This window comes from Phyllobates terribilis, unplaced genomic scaffold (genome assembly GCF_046119375.1).
Source record: "Phyllobates terribilis strain yellow unplaced genomic scaffold, ASM4611937v1 Scaffold_150__1_contigs__length_4496277, whole genome shotgun sequence".
NCBI classification, from domain to species: Eukaryota; Metazoa; Chordata; class Amphibia; order Anura; family Dendrobatidae; genus Phyllobates; species Phyllobates terribilis.
In genome coordinates this window covers 817910-840146 of record NW_027362910.1, presented here as the reverse complement: position 1 = coordinate 840146, position 22237 = coordinate 817910, and the positions used below count along the sequence as shown (strand labels likewise).

General features: G+C 43.6%; 1 protein-coding gene across 3 annotated transcripts; it reads right to left on the bottom strand.

The window, feature by feature from the left end:
- Positions 1-1223: 1223 nt before the first annotated feature.
- LOC141206931 (uncharacterized) lies at positions 1224-21989 on the bottom strand. Of its 3 annotated transcripts, none has more exons than XM_073664297.1 (7): positions 21898-21989; positions 9497-9646; positions 9266-9367; positions 9060-9183; positions 8879-8976; positions 8590-8680; positions 1224-4581 (listed from the first exon to the last, which is right to left on the bottom strand). In XM_073664297.1, the coding sequence occupies exons 2-7, from the start codon at positions 9572-9574 to the stop codon at positions 2813-2815; spliced, it is 2262 nt and encodes a 753-aa protein (XP_073520398.1). In that variant the 5' UTR covers positions 9575-9646; positions 21898-21989; the 3' UTR covers positions 1224-2812. The 3 variants fall into 3 exon arrangements, with proteins under 3 accessions (XP_073520398.1, XP_073520397.1, XP_073520396.1); XM_073664296.1 differs by lacking the exon at positions 21898-21989 and adding an exon at positions 11066-11101; XM_073664295.1 differs by lacking the exon at positions 21898-21989 and adding an exon at positions 9863-10264.
- Between the last annotated feature and the right edge of the window lie 248 nt (positions 21990-22237).

The following is a 22237-nucleotide window of genomic DNA, read 5'->3' as shown; positions in this document are numbered from 1 at the left end:
CCATTATGCTTGTTTCTTTTTCTCTCCGGTTGTGTTTGACTATATATGTCTGTGGACTGGGCGGTACGCATGGCTTCACTGTTCTCTGTGGTGACCTCGCTGGCCGTCCAATCTGTGCTCCATGACGCATGATCACGTGGTTCCCCACGTACTTGCAGCGTGATGGATCATATGACGCGGTTGCCATGGATGCGGCGGTGTAGCGGTGATTGCCATGTGTCATGCCATGCCCTCCCCACACCCATTGGCGGAGAGACTACACACCTCCTTTTCTATTGGCTCAAGGGCCCTTTTTAAACCCTACCCACCTTCATTGACGCCACCTCCTGATGAAGGCAGCCGTGCCGAAACGCGCATCAGGGTGAGCGCAATTGAGGAGCGTGTTCACATCCACTGGCTGTAAGTATTCTATAGGATTCATGCTACACTCTTTTTGCTGCCGTTCTTTAATCTTTTTTCCTACTTAGGAGCATTTTCTAGGCTTTAATATGTATTAGGATATACTTTTACGCTGTAGCCTAAGAGGTCAGGGCACTGATACCACTTATAAAGATCTGCTGTCCCCGGTATGAGCTATCTATATTAGTACCTATATACAGACAGCGGTATAACTAACCTCTTATATAGCAACTACTTCTGACCTACCTCACAAGCACCTGCACTTTTACTGAATGCTTCTCTGCATTTTAACAATATATTCTTATTTTTTGGAAGCCCAATTATGTATTTACATCAGAAAAGAATCATGTTAATTTGTCTCATGCTCCTCATTAGTGCTCCTCCATTGTTTTACTATTAACTGTCTCTGCGATTCATATTTTTTTCTGTATAAATTATAATTAATAACATTTTGTAATTTTTTCACTATTATATGGGACTCTGACTTGAAGTTTTTTCCTCTTGTTTCTTATGTATGGAGGAGCATGTGGGGCCCATTATACTGTATACTGGTTGGCCCACGACTTTGTCAAAGTTTTCATGTTGTGAGTTTTACATTCCTGATGTAGAATCAGTCTGGGTAAATGTACATGGACATGACAATAATGGAAAACTGCTAACTGGACTTTGCTACAAGTCTCCTAATATAGCTGAACACGTAGAGGATGAAATGCTGCAACAAATTAAAAAGGCAACAAAAACAAGTCATGGTGAAAAGTGTTGGATCCCTTGAAATTGTTCCAGAAAATGAAGTAATTCTCCCAGAAAATTATTGCAATTACATGTTTTGTTATACACGTTTATTTCCTTTGCGTGTATTGGAACAACACAAGAAAACAGAGAGAAAAAGGCAAATTGAACATAATTTCACACAAAATAGGCCGGACAAAATTGTAGGTAAACAACTTTGTTTCAAGTATGTGAAGCTTGTTCAAACGCAATTGTGGCAAGTAACAGGTGTGGGCAATATGAAAATCACAACTAAAACTAGATAAAAAAGGGAGAAGTTGATTCAATCTTTGCATTGTGTGCATATGTGTGCCACACTAAGCATGGAGAAAACAGAAAAAGGAGAAGAGAACTGTCTGAGGATTTGAGAACCCAAATTGTTGAAAAATATCAACAATTTCAAGGTTATAAGTCCATCTTTAGGGATAAGCATGTTCCTTTGTCCAAGGTACGCAGCATAATCAATAAATTTACAACCCATACAGTCAGATATGGTGGAGGTTCAAAGGTGTTTTGGGGTTGATTCTCTGCCTCTGGCACTAGGTGCCTTGACTGTGTGCAAGACATCATGAAATCTGAAGATTAGCAAAGGATCTTGGGTCACAATGTAGTGCCTAGTGTCAGAAAGCTGGATTTGCGTCCTAGGTCATGGGTCTTCCAGCATGACAATGACCCCAAACATACTTCAAGAAGCACCCAGAAAATGGATGGAAACAAAGTGCTGGAGAGTTCTGACCAGCAAGGAGTCTGGATCTAAATCCCATTGAACACCTGTGGAGAGATCTTAAAATTGCTGTATGGAGACAAATATTACAGTTTGAGAGTCCTCAGTTTTTGATACCATCTTTTCAGTTAGCCATTAGTCAGTAAGCTTTCGAGACTACTCAGGTCTCTTCATCAGACATAGTATAACACAAAATCTGAAGAGTCACATATTTATACACAACATGGCACAGGAATAATGCAATAGATGAGACAAGTGATGTGAAGCAGAAATATCAGTTTTGGAAAGGGAGAAGAAGTTGTGGCCGTAAAAATAAGTGGCCACAAGTAGATCTATTCTTTTTGTCTTTTTTTGTGTGGCGATGAGAATTCATCCTTGTTCTAAGTTTTTGCCTTGTCTCCCCTACATACAGACCCCCAGTTGGACATTTGGTACATATAATTAAGTACATTAGATGTGATGCAGCTGAAAGTATCTGGGATCTTGTGGTCCTGATGTGAGTTGGGAATCTTTATCTTGTCCGTGGTCATTATAAATGGACAGGTTTTACATATACAGTGGATGAGGATGAATTTTGTAAGTTTCACCACAAAGGTGAAACTATCCTCCCGGTTAGTTTGCTTTCCCTCCCAGTACCTTTTCATTCTAACAATGATAGGTTTTTGAGAGATTATACTTGTTCCTTCTATTTTTTGTTCTCCTTAGCTTGACTTCTTCGCCCTATATGAATGTGTTTTTGTTTCTCATTCAGGGTTTTCGTATTTTACTTCATACTTTTCTTTCCCCTTGTTGACAGTGTGTTGCAGCCTCCCCTCTGGTTCCTCAGGAGGTACGAGAAACTCCTCAACGGCTTATTAAGGAGTTAGGTCAGTGGTGGTGTTTTTAGTTGTGCAGCTAGGGCCTTTCTTGTCTGTACAGAGACTAGTTGGGTGTAGTTGTGGCATTCTCCCCTGTGTGGGTTCTCCGGTGGTTATCAAGATTCGCTTTCTGGTTAAAACATTTCCCACATTTTGAACAAGAAAAAGGCTTCTTCCCTGTGTGAATTCTCTGATGTTTATTAAGATCTGATTTCTGTACAAAACATTTCCCACAATCTGAACATGAAAATGGCTTCTCCCTTGTGTGAGTTTTGTGATGTTTTATAAGAGTAGACTGCGCTGTAAAACATTTCCCACATTCTGAACATGAAAATGGCTTCTCTCCTGTGTGAGTTCTCTGATGGTTGATAAGAGTTGATTTCTCTGCAAAACATTTTCCACATTCTGGACATGAAAAAGGCTTCTCCCCTGTGTGAGTTCTCTGATGTGTGATAAGCTTTGATTTCTTTACAAAACATTTCCCACATTCTGAACATGAAAATGGCTTCTCCCCTGTGTGAGTTTTGTGATGTTTTATAAGAGTAGACTGCGCTGTAAAACATTTCCCACATTCTGAACATGAAAATGGCTTCTCTCCTGTGTGAGTTCTCTGATGACTGGTAAGAGTTGATTTCTCTGCAAAACATTTTCCACATTCTGAACATGAAAAAGGCTTCTCCCCTGTGTGAGTTCTCTGATGTTTGATAAGCTTTGATTTCTTTGCAAAACATTTCCCACATTCTGAACAAGAAAATGGCTTGTCCCCTGTGTGAGTTCTCTGATGTGCAATAAGAGCTGACTTCTCTGTAAAATATTTCACACATTCTGAAGAAAATGGCTTCTCCCCTGTGTGAGTTCTCTGATGTGTGATAAGAGATGATTTCTCTGTAAAATATTTCACACATTCTGAACAAAAAAAAGGCTTCTCACCTGTGTGAGTTCTCTGATGTTTGATAAGAGTTGATTTCTCTGTAAAACATTTCCCACATTCTGAACATGAAAAAGGCTTCTCCCCTGTGTGAGTTTTGTGATGCTTGATAAGATTTGATTTCTTTGCAAAACACTTCCCACATTCTGAACAAGAAAATGGCTTCTCCCCTGTGTGAGTTCTCTGATGTATATTAAGATGTGATTTCTGTGCAAAACATTTCCCACAATCTGAACATGAAAATGGCTTCTCCCCTGTGTGAGTTTTGTGATGCTTGATAAGATTTGATTTCTCTGTAAAACATTTCCCACATTCTGAACATGAAAATGGCTTCTCTCCTGTGTGAGTTCTCTGGTGCTCAAGAAAACTAGATTTCCGGTTAAAACATTTCCCACAATCTGAACATGAAAATGGCTTCTCCCCTGTGTGAGTTTTGTGATGCTTGATAAGAGTTGATTTCTCTGTAAAACATTTCACACATTCTGAACAGGAAAATGGCTTCTCTCCTGTGTGAGTTCTCTCATGCCTAACAAGATTTGATTTCTGATTAAAACATCTCCCACACTTGGAGCAAGAAAATCTATTCTTCACTGTGTGAATTTTTTGATGTTTGAGAAAAGACTTTTTGAGAGGAAAACTATTTCTATATTCTGAACGTGAAAATGGCTTCTTTGCTTTAGGAGCAGTTTGTTTTTTAATGCTTATTTTGTGAGTTTGATTTCCCTCAGTAGTCGGTAATGAATCAGAAGACAGGACTTGTTTCATAGGATCAGATGACAGATCTTTGCTGTGAAGGGATGATGGTAGATCTGGAGTAATGGCATTCACTTCAATTGTATCCTGTGGGATCTCAAGATCATCTGATATAAAAATCTCCTGTCCCTCTGATCTCCTGGTACAGTCATCTGCCAAGAATAAAACCAATTATTATTTTTTAATAAAAAATCCTTGAATTTTATATTTTTGAACATTTCTACTTAAACTGTCTGTAAATAAAGGCAAGTTATATAAAAAAAAAAATTCATTTATTCACCAGGACAATGACCATCTAATAGAAAACCTCATAGGATGAACCAGTGGAGCGTGGTGTTCAACTGTTTGTTCATTCTGCCTCCCAAATATGGAGTAAAAGGCGCAGGCTCTGTCCAGCCACTAAGATTAGGTAGCCTGGGACCAGTAGTACCATCCAGTCTGGCAGTATGGGTGTGTGTGCTGTCCAGCTGGAGTAACCTACTCCCTGCTTCAGCCATTTGGAAAGCACCGCACCCTACTAAAGCTGGAAGCATATTGCCGGAAGCTGCCAGATCCAGCCTTGTTCTCCTCTGGTTCAGTCCTCTGTGATCAGCTCCCGGCTTGTGTATTTGCTTCCGGTTGTGACCTCGGCCCGTTTACTGACTACTCGTGTCTTCTGATTTTGTATTTTCTCTGCCCTCCTGGTTCTGATCCGGCTACCTGACTATTCTTATTCCCATCTCACTCCACAGAACAGCAGGTAACACTATGGCCCAAGCCTAGGGGTCTCTGTGTAAGTCCAGATCCATGTAGAGGGGTTAAAGGGTGATGAGCAAAGTCATTTGTGAAATCTGTAAAGAGGGTAGATAGTGACAAGCCTGTTTGTGGTGGCCATCTTTTGAGCTGCCAGGTGACCATGAACAGTGCCCCCAATACATTGCGTCTGCGAACTATTCCAGTTAAGATCTGCATTCAAATAGCTAAATGGCGCTCCTTCCCTTCTTACCCTGCCATGTGCCCAGACAGTAGTGTACAACCGTATATAGGGGATTGTCAGATTCAAGAGAAGTTGGAAAATAATTTGTAAGGTCCATTTGTTTCCTATTATCCTTTGTGAAGAATTCCAGAATTATCACCACATAAAGTGACGCGGGAAGGGGTTAAATCAGAGGATTACTGAAGTCAAAAACTGTGAGTATAGACAATAAAACATCTACTGAAATGATCAAACTCAACAGTCTTCATCAGAGAAAAATGAGTAACTAGTGGTGAAACCTCTCTGGGGTAATTAGAGTCTGGGGCTCGGTGGCTCTTCATCTAAACTATCGTAAGGGACAATATTTTCTGTCACATGAGTGTCAAGAAGAAATATTAGACATTTAAAGTGAAGTTTTTTACAATACTGCAGAGCTGAGGTGTCTTAAATTTAGATCTCGGGCATTTGGAAGAGGCAATGGAGATCTTTTTGAAAGACTACCAGGGAGTTACAGAGACACATAAGTGAGGCCGGCCGATTCCACCACAATCAAACTATCATACAGAATGAACTTGTAAAAAAAGAAAGAATATATAAACATGTAACATCCCCAACAACAACGTATGTATGAAGGGAAAAATCCAACACTAAACCGGAGTCGCACTCATTTATGGTGGACCATTGGAGGTATGATGAATCCTGACCAGAAGAGTAGAGAAAGTATTAGTGCCCCCATTTCAGGAGAGATTGTGCAGGAATCTGAATTCTTTAGGATTGAAAACATAATGGAATTTATGACGTGGAGTGAATCCATGAAACCAGGGCTCGAGCCATGCCACCACATCTCCTGCAGGCGTGAATAGATGTGTATTACAGCCATCAGCCACGCACAGCTTAGAGATACAGTTAGGTCCATATATATTTGGACAGGGACAACATTTTTCTAATTTTGGTTCTAGACATTACCACAATGAATTTTAAACAAAACAATTCAAATGCAGTTGAAGTTCAGACTTTCAGCTTTCATTTGAGGTTATCCACATTAAAATTGGATGAAGGGTTTAGGAGTTTCAGCTCCTTAACATGTGCCACTCTGTTTTTAAAGGGACCAAAAGTAATTGGACATATTAAATAATTGTAAATAAAATGTTCATTTCTAGTACTTGGTTGAAAACCCTTTGTTGTCAATGACTGCCTGAAGTCTTGAACTCATGGACATCACTAGACGCTGTGTTTCCTTCTTTTGATGCTCTGCCAGGCCTTCACTGCGGTGGTTTTCAGTTGCTGTTTGTTTGTGGGCCTTTCTGTCTGAAGTTTAGTCTTTAACAAGTGAAATGCATGCTCAATTGGGTTGAGATCAGGTGACTGACTTGGCCATTCAAGAATATTCCACTTCTTTGCTTTAATAAACTCCTGGGCTGCTTTGGCTTTGTTTTGGGTCATTGTCCATCTGTAGTATGAAACGACGACCAATCAGTTTGGCTGCATTTGGCTGGATCTGAGCACACAGTATGGCTCTGAATACATAAGGAATTCATTCGGCTGCTTCTGTCCTGTGTCAGATCATCAATAAACACTAGTGACCAAGTGCCACTGGCAGCCATGCATGCCCGTGCCATCACACTGCCTCCGCCGTGTTTTACAGATGATGTGGTATGCTTTGGATCATGAGCTGTACCACGCCTTCGCCATACTTTTCTCTTTCCATCATTCTGGTAGAGGTTGATCTTGGTTTCATCTGTCCATAGAATGTTCTTCCAGAACTGTGCTGGCTTTTTTTTCATGTTTTTAAGCAAAGTCCAGTCTAGGCTTTTTATTCTTGATGCTTATGAGTGGCTTGCACCGTGCAGTGAACCCTCTGTAGTTACTTTCATGAAGTCTTCTCTTTATGGTAGATTTGGATATTGATATGCCTACCTCCTGGAGAGTGTTGTTCACTTGGTTGGCTGTTGTGAAGGGGTTTCTCTTCACCATGGAGATTATTCTGCGATCATCCACCACTGTTGTCTTCCGTGGGCGCCCAGGTCTTTTTACATTGATGAGTTCACCGATGCTTTCTTTCTTTCTCATGATGTACCAAACTATAGATTTTGCCACTCCTAATATTGTAGCAATTTCTCGGATGTTTTTTTTCTGTTTTTGCAGCTTAAGGATGGCTTGTTTCACCAGCATGGAGAGCTCTTTTGACCGCATGTTTACTTCACAGCAAAACCTTCCAAATGCAAGCACCACACCTCAAATCAACTCCAGGCCTTTTATCTGCTTAATTGAGAATGACATAACGAAGGGATTGCCCACACCTGTCCATGAAATAGCCTTGGAGTCAATTGTCCAATTACTTTTGGTCCCTTTAAAAACAGGGTGGCACATGTTAAGGAGCTGAAACTCCTAAACCCTTCATCCAATTTTAATGTGGATACCCTCAAGCTGAAAGTCTGAACTTCAACTGCATCTGAACTGTTTTGTTTAAAATTCATTGTGGTAATGTCTAGAACCAAAATTAGAAAAATGTTGTCTCTGTCCAAATATATATGGACCTAACTGTATATCATGGCACAGGTGTAATGTTTTTTATGTAGTTTATCAAAATCCTGTTTGAAGTTAGTTGGTTTAAAAAGAAATTGAAAAGTCGGGATAAAGGGAAACTCTGTTGTTATTGTACAGAAATTTACACTTGTCCCTCACTGGACATTTAATGTTATCGATCAAAAAAGCAAACTTTGGCCAGAAAGACTGGACCTGGTCTTGTAGGCACCATACGAGCACATTCAGCAGCACAGAAGGGATAGAAGGTAGATTCATCCAATAAGATATCAGGGATCTAGGAAGCCAACAGCATCATTACCCTCCGCTTTCTCTTACAGTCCCATCATAATTTTTCTTCAAGTGATTTTCTCACTTGTCAGCACTTTCTACGTACGCTGTCATTTGGCTTTGTAGTTTACAGACTTGGGCAGGTAACGGTCAGCGTCTACTAATCCCAGGGGGTAGGTAGATCCTCCAGGTTGTAAGTTCTATAGAAAAGGGCTTTCACAATTACACAAAGTAAATTGAATATTTTCGGAAGGAGGAGAATGTTGTGGTCTAGCAGCAAAATGGTGATCACACGATTGTGATATGGCCGGACTACACCACCGATAAAGCATCCACAGCCGGTGACTGAGAAGAATCTGTGACTTCTCTGCATTTAGTGGTTACTACTCACCTGGGTAGTCATATGTAGGAATCTCCTCCTTACACCGCTCATCACCCCTCACATATGTTTCTGTAGTATTAATATGAGTCAGATCTTCACCCTGAAACAAATATTATAAAAGTCAAAGACAGATGGAGAAGTCACATGTGTGATCAGCTCTAATCCTGCCATCTCCACCGTTCTCATTATACAAGTATAAAAGATATAATACTGGTGGATGAAACAAGACTGAGCACAAGACCCTCACAGCCGTCTACACATCATAGGGGAGATCTCATGACACCTTCTCTCCATCTACCTGATGATCCTGAGGAACATTGGGATCTTCTTGTTTACAGTCCTGTGGAAGAAGAGGACGGGGACATCTCTCTGGTGTTGTCCTCTTACTGGATAGATCTGGAGGAAACACATACAGGGACTGAATTCATTCTTTCCATACAGATACTTATAGGCCGTGTGTATTTAGTCCTGTCTATTACCTGATGATGTGAGGGGTTGGGGAACCTCCATCATGATGTCCTTGTACAGATCTTTGTGTCCTTCTAAATACTCCCACTCCTCCATGGAGAAATAGATGGCGACATCCTGACACCTTATAGGAACCTGACACATACAATGATACCGTCATCCCCCGATCCCTTCATAGTATTACTGTATAATGTCCCAGCATTCCCAGCAGCGTCACCTCTCCAGTCAGCAGCTCAATCATCTTGTAGGCGAGTTCTAGGATCTGGTCATTGATGTCCTCATGTATCAGGGGGCGAGGTGGAGACCCCGTGATTAATCTCTGGTTATGGAGAGACACATTAATAAATCTCACTACAGACATTTCCAGAGTCCTCACCTCTCCAGTTCTGTCCATCTGTTATTCCCATAGATAAGAATGATGTAATGTGACATCATCAAAATATCTCACCTCTCCAGTAAGCCGGAAGAGGATCTCTAGGGTGAGGTGTAATATCCTCTCCACTATCTTGTCTCTGTCCATATCCATCTTTGATAGGTAAATCAGGAAAATTTTCTTATATAGAAGATCTTCACTGAGAGGATCCGGTATTGTAGAGACCTGAATTAGAAGAAGATGAGCCGATGTAACATCATAAAAATCCTGTGTAATAATGCAACTACTGAAGATAATAAGGGGAAACATACGAGGAGATTTATTATTTTAAATTTAGTTTTTTCTTTACATCTAGGAATAAAACCTATATATTTTAGGCCACAGACAACAAGCAGTTTCTTCCTCGAAGTCTGCAGCTGAAAATGTTTCTCATAGACTCACCTTCCATAACGCTAATTCTCGTCTCATTTTCTGTCACTGGAATTGGCATTAGCAATACTGCAGGAGATATTTATTTCACGTGACATGAGAAATAACTACTTCATGATGAGGAAACATCTTCTACTACGGATCTAAAACCATATTTGGAGACAGTCCGTCACTGACTACATCACCACTGGCCGTCTGTATGAATGTTTCCAGTCTTCCCCGAACTGTAATCTTCTATCAAGTTACATCTCATGTCTGATTCACACACAGAAGTTTGAGGCTTTTATAAAAGCTGTTTTGTTTGCACAAATGCCGCGGACAGAAATTATTCGATACTAAAGTCTACATGTACAGTGTATTATGGGTTTTATTTCTAGCCTTAGGCTTTCCTATATTACAAGAAAAAAAAACATAAAAAAGCAGATATTAAAAGGTTTCAAAAGAAAATTTGCTCCAACAATTCTTGTAAAAAGAAAAAACATGCAAAAAGCAGAAGACACATTTTGTAATTTTTTAACATGTTATGAACTCTTTTGGGCACCAGAACATAGATGTACACCTCAGGGATGGCACAGGTGCGGCAGCAACAAAATCCCTGGCAGTTTAACCACTTGCTCCTGCAAAAAGCAAACATGGCATCTAAGAAGGTGTGACAGAGTTCAGCTGAATGCCCTCCTCCCTCAAGTACTGGGCCTGTAATATACAAAAGTCTATTAGGCCGGGCCAGAGGCAGAGTTCCATAACTTACTTTTTAACGCCTCCATAAACATTAGACTAAAGTTACATGGAAGCACTGATTTTGGTCGACTATATAATGTATTTGGGGACCTCCCTACAGATGCAGTCAGACATACAAACCACAGGAAAGCTGGAATATTTGTGTATGGGGGAGTCGGGAGAGATAGCCGTCTGCCAAATGATCGTTCAGCCAACACTTATCTCATGTGTATGGGGCAGTTAGTATTACACTGTCAGGCAGTGATAATACACGGCACTACAGTAGTACAGTGCATCACATGAGCAATCAAAGGCTTCTGTGTTGTATGATCGCACTAATGAGAGTTATTTTAAAAAGTTTATAAAAAAGGTTTAAAAAAAAGTTTTAAAGTGAAAATATCACAGTTTTAGCAAAAATAAATATTTGTCACTATAAGGAAAACATGCATATAATGAGAAAATGGAGAGAGATGTCAGCTCACTGTTTATTTAATGCACCTTGTCTGAAGAACACCGCATGGAGCCGCCCTGGTCAGGGACTGTGAAGACCCAGGGTCTTCTGTTGGTGTAACGCTACTAAAACAACACAGGGTGAGGGTAAAACAGCATGGTAATACTTTATTGAACCACAAAGAAGACATTAAACATACAGAACAGTCCCAGCAAATACCCAAGATGGTACAACATTACACAGTCTCACCCTTCCTTCTCCGCCCGCCTGGGATAGAACAGCTGCGACTTTAGAGACTTCCAGTGCTGACTACCTCAACCAGTGGCCCTCCGCTTCAGGTGGGCTCCCACAGAGAGAAGGTAGCGGCAAGTTTAGGAAGTCAACAGTCCATTGAGGTACAAGACCAGGAGACCCGATGGTCCCATCCTGGCCTCTCCGAGAGTTTTCATGGGACCAGACGACCGGTGGGTCCCTCTTGGCAACTCCAAATGTCTCCATGGGTTCTAGGTGACTGGTGGGTCCCTCCTAGCAACACCAAAACAGCATATCCATGGGGCCAAGTGACTTTTTCGTCCTCTCCCGGACTTCCCAAAAGTATCCATGGTCTCTCTGATGGTTAATGGAGCAGATCTGAAACTTTCCAGTGAGGGCTGATACCCTTAGATTAGAAACATGTAGAATACAAATCTGTGTCTCTTTAGATGCCATGCAATCCATCTACTTTGCTGAAGGATGTCTCCCATTCTCCTTCCAAAGTCCTTCTGATGTTCCGTGATTCTCTGTCCCAAATTTCATTCTGTCTACAGCACTACAGACATCCCTGTTTATATTTACATCTATGTGAGGTCATAAAGCCCAGGTAAAAGAGGTAAAGGTGCAGGGATCACTTATCATTGTTTGAGCTAATCTACTTACACAGTTGGTATCACAGGGGCTGTTGTAAATAAACTTTCAGCTGACTTAGTGCAATTTGTCATTATCACAGTAAACATGATTGTTTCCAAACGAACAGAATTCAGCATTCAGGGTTATACAAATACTATGACCTTTTTGATCAGCAAGAGAAATACAGCCCCTGACGAAGCTACTGTAGTAGCGATACACGTAGGTATCTATGCCCTACGTGTATCACTACTACAGTAGCTTCATCAGGGGTCGTATGTTTTTTAACCACTTGTGTGTCCCTACATGAAATAAAGTTGCTATTTTATTTGTTATTTGTAGTAATTCTTATTATTTTTGGATGTGCATTATCTCACTGTGCAAGCTTTTCTCTACCTACTTCTTTATGTGCTTTGTTGCACAGTTACCATTGCCCCCCGTATCATATTTCAGTGATTTAGATTGTGTGGTGCCGACTGCCAAATATCTTAATAGATTAATGTCTTCTAATACATTTTTTTTAGGGGCCCTGACGTGCATCCCACGTATTGTAGTTAACTCTCTATACACTCTATTAAATAAATGACCCCCTATAGTGTTACAATTGATGAAATTGTGTACTGAAAATTGCTGTACCGTTAGGTTTTCTTCAAATGTGTCGGTTTTATTAACATCGTTGCATGCTTTACAGGGTGTATGTCCACATTTAAAAAAATCTTATAGGATAACCAAGTTACATTGCGTTTGATATTTGTTTCTTGCTTATTCCGCCTGGTGTAGAAGCCTTTTTTGATCCAAAGCTCAAACAAAATATTCAAAAGAATTTACAAAGTCTGGAGGATGCCATCTCAGACATCAAAAAAACTACGTTTGAGAGAGATATCAAAGACTACGAGTCAAATTCAAGTTACACATGGAAACGAAACAAACCAGGAGCTAGTATTCTGAAATACAGGTCACACAATAAATTCAAAGGAAATAGAGGAGAGCGGAGGTCAGCTTCACAAATCCTAATGTGTCCATGGGTTCCTCTAATTATAATTCTCTGAGGACTTATCTGATGCATCAGTGGGATCAACTAAAGAAAGATGGAACAAAAATAAATTCTCAAGAACGCCCCACAATCCAGCACAAAACAACGGGCGGGAAGAAAGCACAAACGTGCCCGGACATGTGCATTCCATGCCGGAGGGCATCACGGTCTCCTATCTGCGCATGCGCATGTCCGGAAGCATGCGTTCCACGCCGGATCGCATATGGCATTGGATTGCATACCACCAACATAGAAAAATCCTATCTCTGAGATCAGCATCATGGGAGACTAAAAACAAGTACTGCACATCCTCCCATCATGTAATAGGCATGTAGATCTACTTTATCACCACAAAAATATGGGATGGTGGCCCACAGTATATTCCTAAATGGTCAAAGTTGACCTCTATTGCACAATTAGAGATACACAAGGATCACCACACTTGTTAATGACGAAATAGTATAAGTGGAATATAATTGATAAGAAATAATTCTGATATAGAAGCTCAGATATCTCGGTGAAGTACAACAATATGTGAACCCCATTCACAGGAAACTGACTAGCAATGGGTAGAGCATAAAATCCAAAAATATAATCCAGAATGGGACTGTATTCACACAAAACAGGCATAGGAAATTTGCTCATTGAGTCCCTTAGGGGCTCGAGAATCCAGTCTAACAATCCACTCACTTTCCTTTCAGAGGATACATCTATTGTGATCACCTCCTCTCACATTGGGTTTAACCACCACAATGATACAAAAGGAGAGGTCTCCGGGTTCACTCGATGTGCACTGTTCATGTGTCTCACTAATGGGATCTCCCGACCATGGCGTATATCGCCCAAATGCTCCCCTACTCTCCTCCTAGACACCCTCTTGATCTTGTCTACATATTCTAGGGGGCAGGTGCATGTGGCCATATATACTAGTCCTGAAGTTTTACAGATGGAATAATCCCACTGGAAAAAGATTTTAACCATGGAGGAACTTGAGAAAGATTTACATGGTCTCATCCAATTACATGTACAACATTCTCCAGATCTAAAGAAACCGTAGATTCTTCTATCTAGCCAAGTCCCCTTGGGTGCAGGTTTTTTTTTATAGAAACTGTGCATGGTCCCTAATTGACCAACCCTTTCTGAAAGTTATTGTGGGAGTAGATTCCACAGCACCCTCAGGTTCGGGTCGACCACAAGTATATCCCAGTGTTTGCTGAGAATATGAAAGATACAGTCACTCTGATTGTCATAAGTTTTTCTTACTCGTGTAGTCCAATCTTCTTCTTGGTCTCTTGGCTTGGTATGGAGGAGTGTCTCTCTCTCCCATTTTTCTGCAAACGATGATGCGGAGTCGAAAATGTACCATGAGTACCCTTTATCCCTTAATCTGGTGTTCAGGTCTATTGCCTGTATATTAAAATCTGTGACATTCGAGCAGTACTTTCTCAACCGTAAAAATTGGCCCTTGGGTTTTCCTCTTTGTATGGGGATGGGGGGGGGGGTGGTTATCCCACTTCAATAGTTTATTAGTGCTTGAAGGTTTATGGTAGATGAGTGTTCCTAGGGTCCCATTTCAATCTTTCTTGATCAGTACATACTGGAACGGCAACTGGTAATAATTGGTGTTGGTCTGCTCCTTTAAACAAAATGTACTTTTCAGGTTATATCCTCAGTACCCTCACTTATCTTCCCTTCTTTTGAGGACCACAGAGTCAGACTCTACCGGCCCTTCTCCCTTAAAGTGCCGGTTGTCTATCGCCCTCCGGGCCCCTCGTGTCCCCTCCCGTCAGTTTGTGGATCATTTTGCCACTTGGCTTCCAAACTTTCTATCCTATGACATCCCCACCCTCATCATGGGAGACTTTAACATCCCAATTGGTGATCCATTCTCCCCATCTGCAGCTCATCTTTTATCGCTAACTTCCTCCTTCGGCCTCTCACAGCTTACTAATTCTCCTACACATAAAAATGGAAATACTCTTGACTTGATCTTCACCCGGCTCTGTTTAATACATGACTTTACTAACGCTCCTCTTCCGCTCTCTGATCACAACCTTCTTTCATTCTCTGTCAAGAACTGTCACCCTGTTCAAGACACCCCCACTTTCCACACTTACAGAAATATACAATCCATTAACACCCAGAAATTTATTAAAAAGTTGCAATCATCATTGGCCCCAATCTCCTCCCTCTCATATCCCGACTCTGCACTGAAGCATTATAACGAAATATTGCTATGCGCCCTGGATGAAGCCGCACCTCATACACAGAGAACAACTCGGCGCAGATGAGGACAACCCTGGCACACGCTGTAAACACGTTTTCTCCAGCGGTGCTCCAGGTGCAGAACGGCTGTGGAGAAAATCTAATCTGGCCGAAGATTTGATCCATTATAAATTTATGCTTAAAACCTATAACTCCGCCCTTCACCTCTCCAAACAAACCTACTTTAACAACCTCATCATCTCACGGCCCAAAAAGCCAAAACACCTGTTTTACACTTTTCACTCTCTCCTCAATCAAACAGCACAAAGCCCGCCCACTGACCTTAGCGCTAACGATCTGTCCAATTATTTCAAAGAAAAAATTGACCATATCAGACAGGAAATTTTCTCCCAATCCCCAAATGTTATGCATGCTCCTCCCTCCCACACTGCATCTTGCTCATTTTCTGACTTCGAACCAGTCATGAAAGAAGAAGAAGTGACAAGGCTCCTTTCTTCCTCTCGCTCTACCACCTGCACCAGTGACCCTATTCCCTCACATCTCCTTCAGTCCCTTTCTCCAGCTGTCACCACCACTCACCTAACTAAAATATTCAACCTCTACCTCTCATCTGGTATTTTTCCCTCCTTTTTTAAACACGCCAGCGTACATCCGTTACTTAAAAAAACATCCCTCGACCAGAACTGCACGGCCAGCTACAGACCTGTTTCCAATCTTCCTTTTATCTCTAAACTCCTGGAACTCCTGGTCCACTCCCGTCTAATCCGCTATCTCTCAGATAACTCCCTTCTTGACCCTTTACATTCTACTGAAACTGCACTCACTAAAGTCTCTAATGATCTCCTAACAGCCAAATCTAATAGTCACTACTCCCTGCTGATTCTCCTGGATCTCTCTGCAGCATTCGATACTGTGGATCTACCTCTCTGACAGCTCCTTCACTGAGTCTTTTTCTGGCTCCTCTTCCTCTCACCTTCCCCTTATTGTCGGAGTTCCTCAAAGATCAGTCCTAGGCACCCTTCTTTTCTCCTTATATACCACTTCTATTGGAAAAACAATCAGCAGATTCGGTTTTCAGTACCATCTCTATGCTGATGACACCCAATTATACACCTCTTCTCCAGACATCACCCCTGCATTATTACAAAACACCAGTGATTGTCTTTCCGCCGTCTCTAACACTATGTCCTCCCTCTATCTAAAACTGAATCTGTCAAAAACTGAACTACTCGTATTTCCTCCCTCCACTAACCTACCTGTGCCCAATATTGCCACTTCAGTTTGTGGCTCCACCATTACTCCCCAGCAACATGCCCACTGTCTTGGGGTCATACTCGATTCAGGTCTTTCCTTCACTCCTCACATAAAATCACTCGCTCGCTCGTGTCATCTACACCTCAAAAACATCTCTAGAATCAGAAACTGTCTTACCTTTGACTTATGCTTATTCTGTAGTCTGTATTGTCTGTATAAGTCCCCCCTAAAATTGTAAAGTGCTGTAGCGCTATAAAAATAAAAACTATTATTATTATAATTAAATTCAGATGTAAATCTAAGGCCCACTCTATTGATGTTGAGTTCCCCGACAAATTAAAAAGATTGTTCACTCGACCCAGACCAGATGATAAAAATGTACTCAATATATTTGTACCATACCCCAGTATATGGATGCCACCACTTATAATCATCTCAGAATATTGTGGTTTCCTCCCACCAGTCCAGGGATAAGTTAGCATATGAGGGGGCACAGGGGCTCCCCATCGCAGTACCCCTGAGCTGGAGGAAGTACTGCCTGTCAATAAGAAAGTAGTTATAAGTAAGAGTGAATTTTAGAAGATCTTCAATGATGTCATTATGTCTGCTACACTCGACTGATCTCGATTTAAAGAAACATCTTACTCCTCTGATACCATCCTCATGCCGTATATTACTGTACAAAGCCTCGATATCTAGTAAGGCCGGCTGCTCCCCTACATGCATGTATACATGCTCGAGGGTATACATGGAGGGGAGCAGGCAAAGGGGAAACCAACTCCAGAGGGATTATTCCAACTGCAGGACCTCAGGCGGTACTGTGGGGGCATCATACATACTGCATAAGGGGCGTAATGGGGGCATAAGGGGCGTAATGGGGGCATTACACTGTGGGGGCATCATACATACTGCATAAAGGGATAATGGGAGCATTACACTGTGTGGGGGCATCATACATCCTGCATAAGGGGCATAATGGGGGCATTACACTGTGTGGGGGCATCATACATCCTGCATAAGGGGCATTACACTGTGTGGGGGCATCATACATCCTGTATAAGAGGCATAATGGGGGCATTACACTGTGGGGGCATCATACATCCTGCATAAGGGGCATAATGGGGGCATTACACTGTGTGGGGGCATCATACATCCTGCATAAGGGGCATAATGGGGGCATTACACTGTGGGGGGCATCATACATCCTGCATGAGGGGCATAATGGGGGCATTACACTGTGTGGGGCATCATACATCCTGCATGAGGGGCAAAATGGGGGCATTACACGGTGTGGGGGCATCATACATCCTGCATAAGGGGCATAATGGGGGTATTGCACTGTGTGGGGGCATCATACATCCTGCATAAGGGGCATAATGGGAGCATTACACTGTGTGGGGGCATCATACATCCTGCATAAGGGGCATAATGGGGGCATTACACTGTGTGGGGGCATCATACATCCTGCATAAGGGGCATAATGGGGGCATTACACTGTGTGGGGGCATCATACATCCTGTATAAGAGGCATAATGGGGGCATTACACTGTGGGGGCATCATACATCCTGCATAAGGGGCATAATGGGGGCATTACACTGTGTGGGGGCATCATACATCCTGCATAAGGGGCATAATGGGGGCATTACACTGTGTGGGGGCATCATACATCCTGCATAAGGGGCATAATGGGGGCATTACATTGTGTGGGGCATCATACATCCTGCATAAGGGGCATAATGGGAGCATTACACTGTGGGGGGCATCATACATCCTGCATAATAGGGCATAATGGGGCATTACAATGTGTGGGGGCATCATACATCCTGCATAAGGGGCATAATGGGGGCATTACGCTGTGTGGGGCATCATACATCCTGCATAAGGGGCATAATGGGGGCATTACACTGTGGGGGGCATCATACATCCTGCATAAGGGGCATAATGGGGGCATTACACTGTGTGGGGGCATCATACATCCTGCATAAGGGGCATAATGGGGGCATTACACTGTGGGGGGCATCATACATCCTGCATGAGGGGCATAATGGGGGCATTACACTGTGGGGCATCATACATCCTGCATGAGGGGCATAATGGGGGCATTACACGGTGTGGGGGCATCATACATCCTGCATAAGGGGCATAATGGGGGTATTGCACTGTGTGGGGGCATCATACATCCTGCATAAGGGGCATAATGGGAGCATTACACTGTGTGGGGGCATCATACATCCTGCATAAGGGGCATAATGGGGGCATTACACTGTGTGGGGGCATCATACATCCTGCATAAGGGGCATAATGGGGGCATTACACTGTGTGGGGGCATCATACATCCTGTATAAGAGGCATAATGGGGGCATTACACTGTGGGGGCATCATACATCCTGCATAAGGGGCATAATGGGGGCATTACACTGTGTGGGGGCATCATACATCCTGCATAAGGGGCATAATGGGGGCATTACACTGTGTGGGGGCATCATACATCCTGCATAAGGGGCATAATGGGGGAATTACACTGTGGGGGGCATCATACATCCTGCATAAGGGGCATAATGGGGGCATTACACTGTGTGGGGCATCATACATCCTGCATAAGGGGCATAATGGGAGCATTACACTGTGGGGGGCATCATACATCCTGCATAAGGGGCATAATGGGGCATTACACTGTGTGGGGGCATCATACATCCTGCATAAGGGGCATAATGGGGGCATTACACTGTGGGGGGCATCATACATCCTGCATAAGGGGCATAATGGGGGCATTACACTGTGGGGGGCATCATACATCCTGCAAAAGGGGCATAATGGGGGCATTACACTGTGTGGGGGCATCATACATCCTGCATAAGGGGCATAATGGGGGCATTACACTGTGGGGGGCATCATACATCCTGCATGAGGGGCATAATGGGGGCATTACACTGTGTGGGGCATCATACATCCTGCATAAGGGGCATAATGGGGGCATTACACTGTGTGGGGGCATCATACATCCTGCATAAGGGGCATAATGGGGGCATTGCACTGTGTGGGGGCATCATACATCCTGCATAAGGGGCATAATGGGAGCATTACACTGTGTGGGGGCATCATACATCCTGCATAAGGGGCATAATGGGGCATTACACTATGTGGGGGGCATCATACATCCTGCATAATGGGGGCATTACACTGTGTGGGAGCATCATACATCCTGCATGAGGGGCATAATGGGGGCATTACACTGTGGGGGGCATCATACATCCTGCATGAGGGGCATAATGGGGGCATTACACTGTGTGGGGCATCATACATCCTGCATAAGGGGCATAATGGGGGCATTACACTGTGGGGGGGTCATACATCCTGCATAAGGGGCATAATGGGGGCATCATACATACTGCATAAGGGGCATAATGGGGGCATTACACTGTGTGGGGGGCATCATACATCCTGCATAAGGGGCATAATGGGAGCATTACACTGTGGGGGGCATCATACATCCTGCATAAGGGGCATAATGGGGGCATTACACTGTGGGGGGGCATCATACATCCTGCATAAGGGGCATAATGGGAGCATTACACTGTGTGGGGGGCATCATACATCCTGCATAAGGGGCATAATGGGGGCATAACACTGTGTGGGGGCATCATACACCCTGCATAAGGGGCATAATGGGGGCATTACACTGTGTGGGGGGCATCATACATCCTGCATAAGGGGCATAATGGGGGCATAACACTGTGTGGGGGCATCATACATCCTGCATAAGGGGCATAATTGGGGCATTACACTGTGTGGAGGCATCATACATCCTGCATAAGGGGCATAATGGGGGCATTACACTGTGTGGAGGCATCATACATCCTGCATAAGGGGCATAATGGGAGCATTACACTGTGGGGGGCATCATACATCCTGCATAAGGGGCATAATGGGGGCATTACACTGTGGGGGGGCATCATACATCCTGCATAAGGGGCATAATGGGAGCATTACACTGTGGGGGCATCATACATCCTGCATAAGGGGCATAATGGGGGCATTACACTGTGTGGGGGGCATCATACATCCTGCATAAGGGGCATAATGGGGGCATAACACTGTGTGGGGGCATCATACATCCTGCATAAGGGGCATAATGGGGGCATTACACTGTGTGGGGGCATCATACATCCTGCATAAGGGGCATAATGGGGCATTACACTGTGTGGAGGCATCATCCATCCTGCATAAGGGGTATAATGGGGGCATTACACTGTGTGGGGGCATCATACATCCTGCATAAGGGGCATAATGGGGCATTACACTGTGTGGAGGCATCATACATCCTGCATAAGGGGCATAATGAGGGCATTACACTGTGTGGGGGCATCATACATCCTGCATAAGGGGCATAATGGGGGCATTACACTGTGTGGGGGCATCATACATCCTGCATAAGGGGCATAATGGGGGCATTACACTGTGTGGGGGCATCATACATCCTGCATAAGGGGCATAATGGGGGCATTACACTGTGTGGGGGCATCATACATCCTGCATAAGGGGCATAATGGGGGCATTACACTGTGTGGGGGCATCATACATCCTGCATAAGGGGCATAATGGGGGCATTACACTGTGTGGAGGCATCATACATCCTGCATAAGGGGCACAATGGGGGCATTACACTGTGTGGAGGCATCATACATCCTGCATAAGGGGTCATAATGGGGGCATTACACTGTGAGGGGGCATCATACATCCTGCATAAGGGGCATAATGGGGGCATTACACTGTGTGGGGGCATCATACATCCTGCATAAGGGGCATAATGGGGGCATTACACTGTGTGGAGGCATCATACATCCTGTATAAGGGGTATAATGGGGGCATTACACTGTGTGGGGGCATCATACATACTGTATAAGGGGCATAATGGGGGCATTACACTGTGTGGGGGCATCATACATCCTGCATAAGGGGTATAATGGGGGTATTACACTGTGTGGGGGGCATCATACATCCTGCATAAGGGGCATAATGGGGGCATTACACTGTGTGGGGGCATCATACATCCTGCATAAGGGGCATAATGAGGGCATTACACTGTGTGGGGGCATCATACATACTGCATAAGGGGCATAATGGGGGCATTACACTGTTTGGGGGCATCATACATCCTGCATAAGGGGCATAATGGGGGCATTACACTGTGTGGGGGGGCATCATACATCCTGCATAAGGGGTATAATGTGGGCATTACACTGTGGGGGCATCATACATCCTGCATAAGGGGTATAATGGGGGCATTACACTGTGGGGGTCCTGTACTCTGAGAACAATACGTTTCCTCACTTCCTGTCTCCATAGTTGGGTCGTATGTATCTATTACAGGAAACAGAACAGAAACCTTATGATTCTTATAAAGGGGCAACACAAGACCCCCAAAGAGCCTCCGTGCTGAAGGGGTTAATGCCCCCTGCGCCAGTAATGGGGTCTCCACATACCTCCACGGTAGCGTCTAGTTTGGAGTTGATCTCTTGAGGGGGAGGAGTGATTTCATTCTATCATGACGTCACCGGAAGGGGCGGGTCTTCCCAGTCCAGTGGACGCTCTTCTACCTGCAGCTGCAGCAGTGCACATTGTGCCGGGACCGGAGGATGGTGATGAGGAGCTCGTGTTCAGCTTTGTGCTGTGAGGACTGAGGTGGGGGAACTGACCATGTGAATAAATGCTGTGGAGGCATAAAGGGGGCTGTGTGGGTGCTGTGAGGAGGCATGGTGTATGTAGAGGGACATCCAGGGGGCTGTGTGGCTTGTGTGAGGGGCATGGGGTATGTAGAGGGAC